Raw genomic sequence first — 18,842 nt, 5'->3', positions numbered from 1 at the left:
CACTGAAATATATCACTGAAATATATCACTGAAATATATCACTGAAATATATCACTGAAATATATCACTGAAATATATCACTGAAATATATCACTGAAATATATCTCTGCTCTTTGAAGAGGTAGGTAAAGATACACTCTCTATTAAGCAGTCCTAATTCTCTTCTGCTGAAGCTATGGTAGTAAGTCATCTTCAACTTCCCATCATCTCATGAAGCCAGTCAATAAAACTCCACCTGGATATCTGACAGCATGATACCTTGAAGATATTTTCCAAACAGTGAATGAAAAAATCTATTCTCTACCGTCTACATGAATTTAGTTTACCTACAGAAAAGACTGTATCTTTAATCTTTCATCAGATTATTAACTTACTGGAACAAGACCCCCGTTGTGATAAATGCAGTTTACTACTTATTTTACCAGTTTCTTCATTCCTCATCCTATACTATCCACTGGATTAAGGATCCTTTCTTATTCTGAAACATTTTGGCCAACAGCTGGTTGAACATGAGCTGTCAGTGTGCCCAGGTGGCCAAGAAGGCCAATGGCAACCTGGCTTGTGTCAGAATTAGTGTGGCCACCAGGATCAGGACAATGATCGTACCCCTGTACTCAGCGCTGGTGAGGCTGCACCTGGAGTCCTGTGTTCAGTTTTAGGCCCCTCTTTAAAAGAAAGACAAAACATGCCCAGAGAAAGGCAATGAAGCTCGTGAACAGTCTGGAGCACAAGTCTTACAAGGAGCAGTTGAGGGAACTGAGGTTGTTTAGCCGGAGAAAAGGAGGTTCAGCGGGGACCTTATCATTCTCTACAATTACCTGAAAGGAAATTGTAGCAAGGTGGCCATCAGTCTCTTTTCCCAAGTAAGAAGTGATAGGACAAGAGGAAATGGCTTCAAGTAGTACCAGGGAAGGTTTTGATCGGATATTAGGAAAACTTTCTTCAAAGAGAGGGTTGTCAAGGATTGGAATAGGCTGCTAGGGAACTGATGGAGTCACCATCCCTGGAGGTATTTAAAACATAGTCAGGGACAGGATTCAGTAGTGGACTTGGCAGTGCTGGGTTAATTATTGAACTCAGAGATCTTAAAAGGCTTTTCCAACATAGTGATTCTATGATTCTATAAGTAACAACTTTTGCACAGTATCTCTGAAAGTAATGACTTTCAGATTTTCATATGAGAGCAACACACTTGTGTATCTCTAGAGATCAGCAGCAGTGGTAAAACAGTGAGTCTGATAGTGACAATTTTTTCCACAGCCTGAAAAGATTTTAACAAATATTTTAAGCAAGTGGCAGATTGTCTGCTTTCATAAGTGATGGAACAAAATCAGGGAAGACCAACCCAATTTTTCTAATAAACTTTTCCTCTCCAAAGACAGCTGTACATGCTATGCCATATAGGAAACTATTTCCTTATAAAGCCATCTGCCACAGTTAAAGGACTCAGCCAGATGGGCTTCGCTCAGTACTAGTTCCCAGACGAACCAAACTTCACAAAGCTGAGGGAAATGTCAGCAATTATAACAAGGGATAGGGAGAAGATGGAGGGTGAAAATCCACATGAAACAAATAACTAGGACAGCACAGGTTTTTTTGCACAGACAACACCAACTGGAAGAAACAAACAAACCAAAAAAAAAAAAATCAGAAAAAATTCTACCTCCTTATTTGTTCTTGAGAGAAGAGATGCGCATGTTGGATTGTGGGTGTATGTATGTGCACATAGGCATACAAAAGAGCTCCAACCTGCCCTTCCCAGATGGGCAAATTACTGAGTAGCAGAAATTTATGCAGGTATCTCAAGAAATTAAACCTGTATTATGCAGGGTCATTAAAAAAAAATTAAAAAAATCTCTTTTGGTGTAGATAAATTGTATCCTTCTGTACAGAAATAATTTACATTTATTGGAGAAAGGAAAGAATACCCGCCAAACCAACCTTCCCTTTGCTTCCCTGACCCTTCCTAGATACCATCTTCCCTACAGAAAAGAGAAAATTAGCAAGAGGACAGTTTCCTCAGTGGTTTTGCAGGGTTAGTAAGTAGCTGATGGTCTTGCTTCTCCTCTATACGACAATTTAGAAGCAAGTGAATGAGATGTTTGAAGAAAGTTTTCGCAAAAATTTTATGAATTAGAGTAGTACCAAAAAACTCAGGTTAATTCAGTAGATTTTTCTAATGCAGAATGTGTCACAATACCTGAAACTGGTTAGCATCAGCCTGTTGGCTCAGAACAGTATTATTCACAGCACGTACATCTTTTCTGAGAAAGAAAACCTGAGAACATGAAGCCTACAGAATATTTTCAAGTCATAAAGAACATGGGTGAGTAAAGGGAAGAAAAACTCAAATTATGACTCCACTAACAAGACAAAACAGAGTTAGGCTACTAAGTATTTTATCTGGTAAAATTTTTATTTGAAAAGCCCTTACTTAGCTTCTGCTACAACTTTGCCAAATTAACTCATGATATGTCATAATTACTTGGATATATCACAACTTTTGTTGACAGCAGAAGACTCTCTAAATTACTTGCTATGTTTTTGGAAATGATGCAGCATCTACCCTTCTAGGGTCTAGAGTTCTTCCTCCCTTCCTTCTTTGGGATGTATTACTTGGGATTTATCAGCTTGGGAGACAGCTGTTTCTCCCCCTGCAGTGACTACCAATAACCCTTCTACTTCCAGGGCTCCCATAAGTTTCACAGAATTGTAAATTTTCCTAACCTACATTTAACAGAAATTCCTGTGTAAAAGGTGAGTCATCTTTTCATGTCTCTTCAGCAGCCCTATACTGCTTTCTACAATCTCATCTCTCCTTGCTGTTCCTCTCTGCTGTATTTAGACTCATCATTCCAGTCTATTAGCATCATCCATGACACTTTTATAGACTTCACAACTTCTGTCTATTTCCTCCCCACACAGAGGGCAGTTATCCAGTCTCATGCTCAAGTTCATGTCTGCTGTTTAATAATCAGCATTTCTTTCTCTACATCTCTAAGTGATTGAGATCAAGTACTAATTTAAAAAGGAATTATGTACACCCACTGCACCTTAGAAAACTGTTTCAGCTCTACTTGACAAGCTAAAAATTACTTGATACCTTTTCTTATCTGCTTGGAGGTTTTTTTGGTACCAAGTTAAAAGACTTAATTCCAGGGAATAATCTAAAATAATACAGAATAAAGCTAAGGAAAGTTGGTACACATCTTTAGTGAGGCTTTGCTCCCAAAGAACAGAAACACTTACTGTAGAGACAGACTATCATTGATTTGGGATATAAAATCTTCCCACACACTCTACTTAGGTTATTCTGAGGGAGAAAATCTGGAGTTGTAAGGTTGCCTGTCAGTTCAGGATTTCAGAAAAAAGGAGTAAGCTTGAAGACTACATAATGTCTTAATATTCCTGTTTCAATGCTGCAGCAGGACAAGATGCTGTGAAACTAAAGTCAAGGGAGAGACTCTCCTAGACAGGGGAGGAACTGGAAGCAGTGGTGAAGAACTTCAATCAGCAATAACCAGTCATTTTTCAGAGCACCCTCTAATTTCAGTGATGCTTCTGATTACTTGCCTATAACAGAAGTAGCACTGTTAAAAGCTTTCCTCTTCCTACAGAGGTAAAAAATGACATTCAGTTGTTCTTCTCCCTCTCCTGTAACATTTAAGAGAGCAGTTCCCACTGAATGCTGTAAAAAATGACTGGCATTCAGTTGGACTCAGCACAAGAGAAACCAGAGCTTGATTTTCTTTTCTAGGACAGCCCTCCTCCATCTGCAGATGGAAGGGTTAGTTCTTTACAGGGATGCCGCATTTAAAAGCTACTCCTCCTACAGTGTCATTGAAGACTTGCCAGGAAAAGGAAAGTCTCATCCTTTCATTCTCATCACCCTCCTCCCCACATAAACAACCAAAGGATAAAACACAGCAGGCCATTAAACAAGACACTTCATTTATATACTGCTATTTAAATGACGTTAAAATCAAGCTGCAATACTTTTGTTTGAAAGCATTTTTTAGCAAGGTGACATTCCTACAAGTACTATTAATCTATAATGAGTCCTATAAATCTTTACTCATTTGCTCTTTTGGTCTCACATTTAAAAGTTAGCAAATGTTTTAAAGTTAATTTTAGCTTCACACCATTATTTCTTGCTCATGACTTAATGAAATTGTCAGTTTAAAAAGAAATTCAACTGAATCACTTTTTGTCAAAACTAAAAGCTCTTGGGTAAATGTGCTCAATCTGACAAATACTTCAACTGAAAACATCATACATTCTATTAACTACTGAAATACCTATAATATGCTTATAAAAGGTTTTATTTCATTTCTGTCTTCTGTTATAGAAATAGAGCCCTAGAGAGATTTTACCTAGATGCTTGGTATGTCCATACTACAGATATTGAATGTTCATCTCGAGTTTGTTTGCTGCTAAATTCAACCAAAAAAAAAGAAAATTTAAGTATCAATGTTCCTGAGATTTAGCCAGTTAGAATAGTCCTGTTCTTCCTATTTCATCCCTTAAGATACTACATTTCTCTCAACCTTTGCTCACGGTACTGATGGCAATCAGTGTTAACATTGGTGCCAATTATCTTTACATAAGATATAGAAATTTTAGTTTGCCTATCCCTGATGAAAAAGCAGATGTCAACAACTGCATTCACAAAGATGCTAATCAACTGCCCAACTACCAAACACTTCTCCTACATGCATATTTTTCCACTATCATAGCAATTAAATGCTTCTTGTGTTAAAAACCTTCAAGTGTCATGCTTATTGCACTCTTATCTGGTTTCTGTTCCTCTAGTTCCAAAAAGTCATTTGATTATTCTTTCCTACATTAACTGCTTCATATTTGCCTTATTATATTTTACACTGATTGCAGTCCGTGTTCCTAATTCATCAAGATCACAATCTATTTAAACAGATTACTCCAGAGTATTCACAATGCTCCTCAATCTGCCCCAGAACAGATGTGTTCTGGTTTAGAAACTGAAATATCCAAATATCAATTTTTTTTCTCCAAGACCTACAAGCAGCCTTCTCTTTCACAAATATACGGAAAACTGAAGGTGCTGAAGCTCAGGAAGTATTTTTACGTAGCAAGAATAAAAGAAGTCCAAAAGCATTTCAGATAGCAATACAGGCTACTCAGATGACAGGAGATAACAACAGTTTTGTATTCCAGGTCCTGTCACCCTAAACCCAACTGCTTATGTGTAAACCCTGCTAGCACCATCATACCCACACAGGGGCACTGACACTATACATGCTCATGTAGCTACAGTAAAAAGTGGACAGAAAAAAACCTACTCTGTATCAGAATCAACAATGCCATATATGGACTTTTGTCATGATCATGAGTATCTATATTTTTAACCTTTTTATTCTTGAGCACCAAGACAGAATTACAGCTTGCATGAGTTTATTCTTGCGTGAGCACAAGGTTTCTCATTATCAGTGCCTAGTGTGCCAGGACCATTTCCCATAACACATATGTGCTACATTCAGCTCCTTCTCAAAGCTATTTCCTCATCAAGGAGCATGTAAGTATGCCACTTAAACGCTCCATATATTGCATTAGCTTTAACTTAGATTTTGTGTGGGTGTAAATGCAAACACAGATTTCATATATGGAGAAGCAGCAGAAGGTTAAAGAAATTTTGATTATGATCATGCACAATACATAAACAGAACAAAAGATCTGGACTACAGAATCAAGATGTTGTGCTCAGGAGACCATTTCACACAGAACAAACTTCATTGAAAGCACCATTTTTCAGAATTTGCTAGATTTTAAATGAACAGTTGTGACTAGAAATCAAACAAGGAGATAACATTAAAGGACATAAGAAGAATAGTTGAAAAAAAAAAATCAAAAAAAATGAAGCAGGCTCCTAGAAAACCTCCAGAAAGAGACAAACGATTTAGAGGTACATAAGAAATCAAGAAAGGGAACAGGAGACAGGATATTTCAAGGACAACTAGAATAAAGAGAGAGTTTTGGATGCACGCTATACAGCAGCAGCTGCTGTTTGCAATTCAAATTAATGTAAAACAGATACATAACCTGGCTGCAAGGGAAGGCAGGTGAAGGTATTTTAAACAGCAAACACTCTTCTTTTTAAAAGTCAGCATATGCATTTTAGGTAACATCAGACTTCCCTCACTTTTAATCAAAGGCACTCTACCCTGGCTAATCCACAAGATGACCCCAGTCATCCCCTACTGCCCAGCAGCTTTGAGAAAATCATTGCTTAAACCAACCCAAAAAGATAATCAAAAGCAGTTCAAACTGAGATTTCACTCTGCATTCACTTGATGAGTAAGTGTCTCTTACAGTTTTAAGCTATTAAAATTCAGAGGAGTTTTATTTAAAAGAAGTTTGTGAGATCCAACATTTAATGGAAAACCAAATCCACTAGAAAAACTGATTTGGGAGAGGCAATCAGCCTTAACTACTTAACATAAGTTTTACTCGCAGTAAAATCCAGCTCTGAATTCAAAACCCTATAAAGTTTTGCTGGTTCCAGTGGTAGCATACTACAGTCTGCTGCCTTGCTTTCTGAGGTTAAACTCAGATAATTTCACACCCGTTTGTGTTTGTTTTTATCAATCTGTAAAGTACCATACCCTATCCTCAAGTCCCCAAAGACTCCTTTGCGCTTCTGTCCATGACTTCAAGAATTCAGCCCCATGGAAGAAGCTTGATTCCCGAAGCTTGACTCCCTTCTTGGCAGTTTTCTCAAGCAAAATTACCTGTTTGTAAGCAGGTGGTCTGACCTTCTTGAAAAATTTTTTTTGGTAAAACATAAGAGAAAGTACTTAATAAAATCTTAGAACAAACTATCTGATATATACCTTGTCATGTACCATTAACCAGTGACATCAGGTAAACAGTCTCAAAAGAGTTTATTTCTAAAAAAAACAAGCTATCTTCAGAGCAATGCTGTCTTCATTCAGTACAAAGGAAATATTTTCACCTACTGGTAATTGTATTAGTGTCTAAATCTGATTGAGTCTGGGCATTCTGTCCCCATGAACTGGCAGACAGTAGTGGGGATTTATATTCAGAAGAGATTAAGTCATTACTTTCTATGGGATTGAAGAAATTAGTTTCAAGTTTAGAGAGGAACGGAGGGGGAAAGAGGTAGAATACATGGTACATCACTGATTTAATACTGTGTAATACTGTTTTCCCTGAAGATCCTCAGGGATCAAGTCTCAGCCCCACTTCCAAAATTCGCAGCAGAAATCCTCAGATTTAGAGTGAGGAAACTGAATTGCATCTCCAACTACTATACACAGGAGAGTTCATTTAAGAAAGAATCCTTCTGGAGGTAGAGACCTGGATTCACCTTGATTAACTTGATGAGCACCTGAAAAGTATGTCAGTGTCCTAGAATTGCTTTCTACAGAAAAAGGATCATGAGATGCAACTTCAGACCAAATAAGTAGAATATTCAAAGACGTGTGTTTCTTGCCACTCACTACAAGCAACAGCAAAGTGTATGGCTTAAGAAGCCGGAAAGTACTGAACATAAGTTAAGATGCTGTTTTAAATGCAGTTTCAGAAAATGGGTTCATAAAAGCTTAATTAGAAAATCAAGGTACAAAATTGGGCAGTCATTATCATTTCCTGCGCTGTCAGTAATTTTTGAATTATTTTGCCAATATCAATTACCTTTTGTAATGTTTGAAAGACATTGGTTCCTATAAATGAAAAGATTTGTTTTAAGAGAAGAACACAACCAGCAAGAGAATATTTATGTAGTTTGCCCTCCCAATATTCATAATTCACATAAGAATTTTCTCCTACACAACAGCTTGGAAAAAAGGTGTTGAATAGAAAACTAAGTATAAAGAAATATGTAATCAAGGACATACTTACACCAAGTCTCAGGTAGCTGTTCAAATTTGAGTTTGATTAAGTTATCATCCTTTAGTTCACTAAATCAACTTTTTTCAAAAGAGATATTGCCAAGATTTTCCAAGTGTTTGTGTAAGAATTCAAGGCCCAACAATCCAAGGATAGAGTTATACAAAAATACATACATTAAAAAGAAAATATTTAAATTCTAGTAAGCTACATGCAGTATTAAAAATTTTTTCCTATAAATACTATAATTTAATTTCTTAGGAAAGAAACACATGCTACAAAAAACTGAGAGAAAAATACTCTTTTTTTCCTTTTTTCCTTTAGATGGTGCTTAGAATCCTCCTAAATGGCTAGAAGTTCTTAATCCTCTTGTAACAACTGGTTTTAGAAGGAAAAGAAACAACCTAGCAAATCCAATATTCATTATGCTTTTTTACAGTCTTATTACATCATACTACTTAAGAGAAAGGAAATACACACTTGCTTATGCCGACGAAAAAAGTGTTACTAACAGTAGCAGCTTCAGAGTAAAAACAAAATTGCCCCAAACAAGTTTTACAACAGCCATTGTAAAATCTTCAAGCTATTGATCTCATTTCATTCAAAGTCATGAAACATGGTATCTTAACAAGAAGGGGGCAGGGAGCAGAACAGAGAAAGTTTAGGGTGGCTACTGTTTGAAAGCATCATAATGAGATTTCAGCTATTCACAGAGAATGTATTTGGATCTGAGGACTGCTTGTTACTGAGCAGTGGAAACTCCTCAGTAACCACCAGTAATCTCATGCCTATCTCCTCAAAACAGTCATACAGCATCCTCAGAGAAAACTGCAAGCACTTTTCCAAGCTTTCTTTTGCAAAACAAATAAGCAAAGACAAAAAAAAAAAAAAAAAAAAAACACAAACAAAACTACCCCCAATAAGATCATTCAGTTGGGGATGTTTACATTTGCTTTTCTTCTCCCCTACCACTGGCCAGTAATACACAAATCAGAATTTCACTGAATGAGATGATCTTTTTGGTTATATGTATACTTAAACAATGAAGCAGAGTCCAGATGTAGAGGAAATAGACACTTATTCTAGTAACAGATAGTTCCGAATGACCACACCGTCTCCTTCCCAACAGTGAGAAACACTTCCTAACACAACAATATGAAACTCCATCTCGAGGAGTTAGAAATTACTCTTTCTTTTAAAGGCTTCTGGCAGTAAATAAGCTCTCTAATGAGCAGCTGAATACTCTTAAAGGCACTAAGATCAGCTTATATTCCAAGCATACTGATGCAGATATGCAAGTTTTCAGTCTCATTCAACTAGTAGCAGCTCTTTTTTTTGACAGCACACAAGCCAATTTAAAGGTTTCAGAAGATGGCATATTCTTAATTTCCCAAGTCAGTCTACAGTTCCTATGGGATGCCAGTTAGCAATCGTGGAAACTCCCACTGTGAGACAGCTTTTGGAGACAGAGCAACACGGTCGTCAGTCTCAGCTTAATAAGAACCAACCCTAAACAAATGAATGAACACAAGGCTTTCAGTTAGGAATGGGCTTCTGTTCACTCCTTTACAGAGAATTTTATTTGACTACAATTAAAATTGTTAGTCAATGTCACAATATGACATCAAAACAGCCTATCGAGAGACACAAGAGTTTAAGGAGCTATCAGAGCTTCCCTCTAACACCAGGATAATACCAATTGCCAGCAAATTGTCTACCCTAGCACAAATGATTTTGAACCAGATTTTTAGGCTTTTCTTAACATAGTCTAATTTGTAACAGAAGTCCACTTATCTCAACAGTAATCACAAGAATCTTCCAAGACCCCCAGAGCCCATCACGACTTGCTGAGACAGGCAATTGTCAATTATTGATTTTTTTGTTTGTTTTTCAGACTATCCTGTCTTCAAGAAGGAGCCTTTTCCTCAGTATTGAGAAAAAAAAAATCCTCACTTTTTTAATCCTTCCAGAAAATAAGTTTCAAAACACCAAAGCCAGAAATGATAGATCTTCCAGAGGAAGAAAAAAAAAGGTTTTTGATTAAATATACTGCAGGCAGGAAGGAGGGAAAGCGAGGTGCGTTACAAGCTGGAGAGTGCTCTTTGGGTTTTCTTTTCAGTGTCTCTCATAGCTACATAACAGGATGGTCTGTCAGCATCACTCAGATAGGGCCCTAAAATTCATGTTTAAAATAAGCAGAACAGCTATTTTCTGAGGAGTATGGCCATCTAGCATTCACATTAAAAACCCTTCAGGAAGGAACAGCTTGTGCAGTGTAAGCACAATGGGTTTCAGGTCCCCAGATGGTAGTGCAATATTAAAGTATCACCTCAAAAGCTGTTGCTTCCCTGTTAAAATGCTTGAGTGAGTAGTAGAAACCATTTTACTTAATGTTTTCTTGCAATTAATCAGTATCTGCACAGCTACATCTCACAGAGAATTCACTGTGGTTCTCTGGTCAATCAACATCACCCCTGTGTGCCTTTGGCTGGCAGGGAGCTCCAAAACCTTCCACAAAAGATGATAAGTTATTCAGCTGAGAGAGATACAGAAGATGCACTCAACTTAATTTGTCCTATTTTGAAAAATGTGGACAATAAGTGCTATTTTGAGTGGATTGTAGCTACAACTGAAGAACAAATGAAAAAAACATGCAACCAGTCACCCTTAAAATTAAATACACCTTCTATATTAAGAACGGAATTGATTACAACACTGATGTGAATCAAAATTCACAGCACACATAAAACTAGTCACTTGCTGCACATAAATTTTATTTTGCATAATATCCATTTTGTCTGGATTTTTGTACAATATACACTACCCAAATGCTGAGTAGAGAATGTCATTCTGTGAATGACACCTACCTTCCTTTATGTAGGTATTTCTGTACCAAGGATAATCCAGGTCTAGAGAAAGACATTTGAGATCTTTAATACATCCTAAAAAAGAGTAGATTTGATCAAGAATTTACTGTAGAATAGAGATGTTATTATCAAATGGTTTTCACTTGTTAAGAACAAAACAATAAAAAACACACCCACAGTTTAGGTGTAGGTGCAAACAGTTGCTTTTGTTTTCTTAAGAGAGTATTTTCTTACAACAGTAGCATTCCTTTTTAAAACTAAGATATCGTGTGTCTTCAAAAAAGAGAAGTCCACAAGAGAAGGAGTTTGTTTGCATCACAGCATATCCAGTTTATAGTGGGTTTTCACTAAAAATCAAAAGCATATTACAATATTACACTCGATGTAGAAGCTTCAAGCTTTCTAGCATTGTGATGTTCCCTTTCCTTTCAGTCACAATTTTAATAGCTATTTTAATGGCTTAAAGAAAGATTATTGAAGGACATCTTATGCTCCACAAATATACATATACAAAGGTATATGTCTTTAAATAACTGTGGCTGTATTTCATATCTATAAAGGTAATTTGATTTGACATAAAATATTTATCATGAAAAAACAAAAATCAGATAGTGACTTCTATCCTGGTATCTCTGCCACTGACCATTTATCTGTCTGGAGTCAAATCGACAGCATAACGCACAAACTGAAAAAATAATTTGTATGCTTATATCTTGTTAAGCCAAGCAAACCACCTGTTCAAATAAGTAGGTCCTATTATAAACCAGATGTTTGTTCTGCCAAAAGGAAATGGAGGACTTAGAAGGTAACAATCCATTGCTATCTAACCTTTAGTCTTTGTCTAAACATGCAAATTATAAATACCCCACACAAATACACACATCACAACACTTCTAAAAATGGCACTGTTTCACAGTTTTGCTGTTAAGTATGACCTTCATCAGTTTTCTCGCATTTTAGTCATTGGTATTGTTCTAGAAGTGCACCAAGCAAACAGAAACCAGAACACTGAGCTTGTAACAAAGCAACTGGGCTCTATCTCCACACGCAGCTTGTATCCTCGATGTTTGCACTGTGTCTACACACTGCATTTTACAAAACCATATCTTGATGCACAAACTAAAAATGCCACCTTCTGTTAAGGAAAGGTTAGAAATCAAACTGCAACAGTGCAGCTACAATAAAGCAAGACACATTTTAGCCAGGAGAAAGTGTTTCTTCTCTGCATAAGTATGTGATAATATTAATGATCAACACTAACAATATCTTTTCATGCACTTACACAACCTTTTAATCTAAAAAAATTGAATATGCTTATAGTAAGAGCACACCTTCATTATCTGTATTCCTACAGGCAGCCATTAAACCTACTCATTCTATTTTTATTTTCCTTACATGGCAAATTTGGCACAGAAAACACTTCAAGATCTCCCCCTGGAAAGCTTTTGATTTTGGCCTGAGCTCATAAGACTATTAAACACTTCTGAGAGTCCCACCATCTTCAAATCCATCAGCATGTTACAAGGAAGTGATTCTCTCTTTCTCTAGAGTACAAACAGCATCAGTACCTTGTATCAGTAGAAACATAAGTATATTCATAAAAATACACATAAACTATTCTAGACACATTATCAAACCTATCCAGCTCTGAGGAATCATTAATAATTGAACTGCAAAAGTACCATAAATGGAGGCCATTGTGCTTTACGATCAGATTGCAGTTCTGATATTATGCCTCTTCTAGAACAAATTAATTTATATTCTGAATTTTGAGAAACCTTGAAGTCAAAATACAGTGTTACAAGGACGTGCAAATAAACCACTAGTTACCCTGTTTGTAGTAAGGAGAAACACACTTTTACAAAACTAAATTACACATATGAAATCCAAAGTAAATACCTACCCAATATTAGAAAACATCAAATTTTAGTCCCTGAACTGCCACTGACCCAATGAGACAAGATTGGTTAAATTTGTGGGGGCTTGTTTTTTTGAGGATTGTTTTCTTGGGTTTTTTTGCAGGTTCAGTTTGTTCCTTTTCTTGTTTTGATTTCCCCCTTCCTTTCTTCTGCTATTCCAGCATTAAAAAAGTGAAATGGCTAATAGAACACACCTACTTAATCAAGCCCCTGGAGTTCTAAGGAACACTCATAAAGCATCATATGCACCCAAAATTACTGAATTTTCCAAAAGCAAGAAGGAACTTCTGGGATGGGGAATCAACCTACTGTCATAGGAGAGCTTTCCTCTTAGCAATTATAACTTTCCTCAGGTTCTGATTGTCCAAGCACTACCTCTCTCATCAAGACAAGCTCTTTACATTGTTATCAAATTTTATAGACCATCATTTAAATTCCTTTTTATTGAACACAATATTTATTAACATCTTTTAGAGATACAAATCAAAACATCACAACTAACAAGGCTGTTGTAAGAAGAGCATTTAAGCTCAGTTTCTCAATGTGTGGTGTCAGTATGGGACAATCACCTAACTTGGATGCCCAGTTAAGACTCCTGCTACTTTCTTTTTATTAGCATGAGGCATCTAATGATGGTATCCAACAACAGTATACAAACCATGTTGCCCACCCAAACTAACAATACAGGGGACTCATGCCAATTTTTGCCATGGATGGGCAAGTCCAGTGTTGGCCTCGTAAAACAACTCACAAGAGACAACTGTACAGAATAGTCTTTCTTCAAGTTATATTCCCAAAGAATAATTCCAGGAGAGCTTTATTCTTTTATCCTTACAGTAAATTACTTTTCTCAACTCAGAGATTTAAGATTTCATTGCTTTTTAAGTTAGCAGTGAAAGATTTAATCACAGATTTGTTAGATTTAGCCACAGAACATAGGTTTTCCAGAACCTTCAAAGCTCCAGCAGGAGTCACAGTAGAAGTTCACAACTACAACTACAACTGAAAAACTTCTGGATTTTCCTCCCAGTAATAACTCACAGCTTGAGTTTACCAATAAAGAAATCGATCACTGTGTCTCCAACGCCATCTGGGAGATCAGGCTTTTGGCAGAGAAAAATGGAGCAGCAATTGCCTAGCAGCACAGGAAATCAATGACTTCCCCATGTAGGGGTGACCAACAGGCTGCTCCTGCTCAGCACAGAATCATTCATTTCCCTTTCTGCCAGCAAAGCTGCTTTGTACACACCACAGGCAAAGTCTCCATCACACTTGCAGGACACACACACCTTCCCCTAAACCCCAACATTACTTGTAGGATTAGACAGTAAGTTACACAATTGTGCATGTATATCCAAAAAGGGAAGGGGTGTGGAGACAGCAGTCTATTGGGAGAGCTTCTAGACACACTGTTTTCAGGCTATGAGGTACATAACAAGTGTCCCAGTACACCACTGATTTAAGCTCACCTCAAAGTCCATGAGTTGACAAAGGATTCAACTGAACTATGCCAACATCAGGGCCAAGAAAACTTGGTCTTCACTTTCTCGCCAGTAGTAGGATAGCACTACATACTTGCAGGAATTAGAGTTCTAAAAAAGGTGTAAAGGTATTTTTCTGTTGTTTTAATCAAAAACATTAAAGGGGAGTTTAAAATATAAAAAGATATAAGTGAGCACATCATCCAGGAGACAACAGGCCACACTGACATCTTTCCAGGCTGCACTTTATCATAGCTAAACCACAAGTGTAGTTACATATACAATACAAAACATATATGCATCCCTTTTTTATTGAGAAAGTTTGCAGGAACCTGAATAGTCATTCAAAATCTTCTGTCAGTGTCATAGCAGAGACCACCATTGATCTCTGAAGCTTTAAAAACCCAACTCCTTCCCCAAATTTACTAGCCTTAGTGCTTCCTGGAGCATGAGGCAAGGTAAGGAAGGATAGGAGCTGAGATTTTCCCCCAACAAACACTTGACCTTTGCTGCAGACAAAAAGAATTCCACATTCACATTTTGCTCCAGGTCAAAGTTCCCAAAAAAGTCACAGTATGGGATCATTACAGGCATGTATAGAGTCATCGAGAACTGTACTACTGTCTGTAACTAGTGTCAGAGGCTACTGACACAAAACAGCAGACAGAAGGGACTTCTGGTCAAGCCATACTTGGCTTCAATTTGAACCAGGGCTCCAAATAAGCAGCTTGTCCATTAAACAGCCCTCTCTGAGATCAGAGGGTACTGCTGTAGCTGTTTCCAGAGCTATGCCTCAACATTAGCCCCAGTAACTGCAGACATGTTAGGACATCACCAGATCTAGCTAAGAATTTATTGGTATCAAGCACGTTTGGCAGCATTTCCCAAAAGCTACGTTGTTTGTTGCATGTCTGTGAATCGTTGAACCTAGAATCCATAAAACACAGCTATATTACAGAAGAAATACCATGGTCTCTAGCAGGTTCTAGCTTCTGAGGAAGACTGTTCGTTCATCTTTCTACCCACATTTTACACCTCTATAATTTCTTCAGTTTAGTAAGTTAAATCTGTAAATGCAAATATCTGCTTTATTTCTCTAGAGTCACCATTGCTCTAAATCAATTCAGGTCATGCTGAAATTAGCCTTGCCCTTCACCAGGTTAACAGCTTCTCCAGTTTTGCTAAAATTATTACATGTACACAGACAAATTACAAATAAAGTGAAAGACAAAATAGAAGTAGGATTACTTTGTAATATTCTTGTTATGTCCCTCAATCCCCATGTTCAATCTGTACTACAATTTAATAAGTCAGCAAAAAAAAGACATTGTTAGAAAGTACTTAATAGAAGAAATAACATGTAACCTACATGAGATTCTTCAATAAATGTGAGCATCACACATAACCCTACCTGTTTTCCTGAAAAAGGGAAAAAAAGCTCACTCATTTTCTAAGCTTGACCCTTCTTCATTGTCCATTCTAGATGCAAAAAGATTAATCATTTAGTCACTCTGGACAGCAACAGGCCTGCATTTATCATGGTTGAATGTGTCCTCACTGTTCGTTCTTACAGCTTATGGAAAGTCAAGTACTATGACTCATAAAACTGCTGCAAGAAAAAGCTGAAACAAGTTAACAGAATGAGTGTCTTTAAAGTGACATCCTTCATCCTACATTTCCGGCATGCAGAGCCAAAACCACATCACACTTTCAACTGACAGATTTAGAACTATTATTTGTCATAAATGGTAAGACCTTCACTGAGGCCAAGTAATGATTCATGATATTCCTGAACTGCTCACAGATCTTAACTACACTTTAAGCAGTAGAAGGTCTGAGTCCATGTTCTAGAGAAATGGGGTTTTTTTTTACTAATGTACCATTCTTTTCTTTTTGGAAAATTATATTTTCTCCATGCTGAGAATGGTCATCATGAAAATTCTTACCTGTTTTCCATCTAGCGTGTATAAGCGTTTAACCACTCCTGAATCCAGCTTGATGGCATCAGTTATATCAGTAAGAACCTGTTCAAACGAATGTGCTGTCTTCTTGTTGAGCAGAATCCGGACTGCTTTCCGTGGCTTCACTCCACTCCTGATGATAGTGACTAGTTTAGGCCTAATGAAATCCTTATTCTCTTTTGCATCTGGAGCACCTCCTTTAGCAGTGGCAAGAGATGGCACTGAACGAGAAGTAGAAGTTGTCTTAACATTCACTGACCAGTTTGGGTTTACATTCTTCGTGTACTCCAGTTTCTTGAAGGGTTCTATGGAACCACATACATAACTTTCTCCTGTGGAAACAAAAGTGAAAGACCAGCAAGTCAGACTAGAGAGGAAGGGGGGAAAAAAAGAAGAATGCAGAAAAATACAAAATCAAATCCTTCTCAAATTATTAAACATTATTCTTATTGCTCTTGATCTACAGCACATAAAGTATTGATCTCTTCCATTCTCAGATGCTATGGACTATAAAATATATTTTTAAGATCACTCTTCAGCTAACCATTCAAGAAATGCTGATATGAAAATACTTGAAAGCAGTAGTTTTCTTTTCAGGAAATGCCATTTGCAGTGAGGATCACTGCTGTCAGTAAACAGTGTTCATGTTTCCTCAGCTGCCCAGTATCACAGTACTCCTCGAGCCTTCACGCTTAAATGGCCCAGCCCTAACAAAAGAGCAGGCCCCAAACACTTCAGAGGAAATAACACGAAACATTATCAAAAACAACAGACTCATAAAAAGGTTGATGAAAGTGTTATGGGAGATTTGTTAACATTTGATTATTTAAAGCTTTAAGCAGCATAAACTCGGGATATGTATAGGCAAGAAATCTCACTTTTATTATATAATCTCATTATATTATCACCATCACTGACTCAATATGTAATATTGGGGGAAAGGAAGGCAAAGAATAGAAATTACAGACTTCTCATCACAACAAATTTACCGCACTTAAAAGAAAAATAGTGGTTAATAGTTCCAAAAAGCATATAAGAACCAAAGATATTCACAGAATCACAAGTTAGAAGGGACCCAGGAGGATCATTGAGTCCAACTCCTGGCCTTGCACAGGACCATCCCCAAGAGTCATACCATGTGCCCGAGAGTATCGTCCAAACACTTCTTGAACTCAGACAAGCTTGGTGCTGTGACCACTTCCCTGGGAGCCTGTTCCGGTGCCCAACCACACTCTGGCTGAAGAACCTTTGCCTAATATCCAACCTAAACCTCCCCTGAAACAACTTCAGGTCATTTCCTCAGATCCTGTCAGTGGTCAACACAGAGAAGAGATCGGTGCCTGCCCTTCTTCTTCCCCTCATGAGGAAGTTGCAGACTGCAATGAGGTCTCCTCTCAGTCTCCTCTTCTACAGGCTGAACAGACCAAGTGAGCTCAGCCTCTCTTCATACGGCTTCCCCTCAAGGCCCTTCACCATCTTCACTGCCCTCCTTTGGACGCTGTCCAACAGCTTAATACCTTTCTTCTATTGTGGTGCCCAAAACTGCACATAATATTCAAGGTGAGGCCACACCAGTGCAGAGCAGAGTGGGACAATCACCTCCTTTGACTGGCTGGCGATGCTTTGCCTGATGCCCCCCAGGACACGGTTGGCCCTCCTGGCTGCCAGGGCATTGCTGACTCATATTCAACTCGCCATTGACCAGAACCATCAGGTCCCTTTCCATGGCACTGCTTTCCAGCATCTCATTCCCCAGTCTGTACGTACATCTGGGGTTGTTCCATCCCAGGTGCAGAATCTGGCACTTCCCCATGTTGAACTTCACATGGTTGGAGACTTCCCAGTCCTCTAATTTATTGAGGTCTCTCTGCAGGGCCTCCCTAACTTCAAGGGAGTCAATAGTTCCTCCCAGTTTTGTGTCATCTGTAAACTCACTTAGTATCTCTTCCAGTTCTGCATACAAGTAATTTATGAGGAGGTTAAAAAGCACAGGGTCTAAGATGGAGCCCTGTAGAACCCCACTAGTGACAGGTCACCACTCCGATGTTACCCCATTCACTATTAACCTCTTTGCTCAACCTGTGAGCCAATAGTTCACCCACCACATGATGTGTTTATCCAGCTGTGTGCTGAACATTTTGTCCAAAAGGATACTGTGAAAGTCAGTATTGAAATCTTCATTGAAATCCAAAATTATTAAATCAGTTGGCTTCCCTTGATCAACTATTTTTAGTGATCCCTATCCTAATGAAAGAGGACTCACAGTTCAATTATTAAAAGTATTTAAGATTTACTTCTGAAAATAGATTTTAATGTTTCAAGGCATCCAACCCAATCCTACAAATATCACAGCATACAACAAATAATGCTGGCAGATGCAGAGTCACCACAGTTAGAAATGGAGGCAGGGAACACTGGGACTTAAGGTTTGGATGTAACAGAGATTCAAGTTTGTTAGCACTGTGCTCAAAAGGTGAGATTTTAACACACTGTATAGTGATTATCAAAAAGGCAGTGGAAGAAGTCCAAAAGAACAAAGAAGCCAGAACAACATGTGAAGATGGATCACTGAGCAGAAGAAATACAGGCAATGACAGCAAGATCAAAAAAGAATCATAAAATGATTTTTTTGTTTTCCTTTTCTTTTAAAAAAAAAACACCATTATTTTAAAGCAGAACAAAATACAGAGTGGAAGATAAAGTAAGGCATTCCAGTGCTTACTGCTCATG

The 18,842-nt window shown here is 37.7% G+C and overlaps 1 protein-coding gene across 4 annotated transcripts in view; it reads right to left on the bottom strand.

Moving 5' to 3' along the window:
- The window catches only part of DCLK1 (doublecortin like kinase 1), a 246,565-nt gene that overhangs the window by 216,470 nt on the left and 11,253 nt on the right, over positions 1 to 18,842 (bottom strand). For all 4 annotated transcript variants that reach the window (XM_027650951.1, XM_027650913.1, XM_027650922.1 and 1 more), the window contains exon 3: positions 16,098 to 16,444. In XM_027650951.1, coding sequence (XP_027506752.1) covers positions 16,098 to 16,444 — 347 coding nt within the window. The remainder of the gene's footprint in view (positions 1 to 16,097; positions 16,445 to 18,842) is intronic.

This window comes from Corapipo altera, unplaced genomic scaffold, assembly GCF_003945725.1.
Source record: "Corapipo altera isolate COAL_440 unplaced genomic scaffold, ASM394572v1 0, whole genome shotgun sequence".
In the NCBI taxonomy this organism is placed as follows: Eukaryota; Metazoa; Chordata; class Aves; order Passeriformes; family Pipridae; genus Corapipo; species Corapipo altera.
The sequence above is the reverse complement of the archived record's forward strand: the minus strand, read 5'-3'. Positions and strand labels throughout refer to the sequence as shown.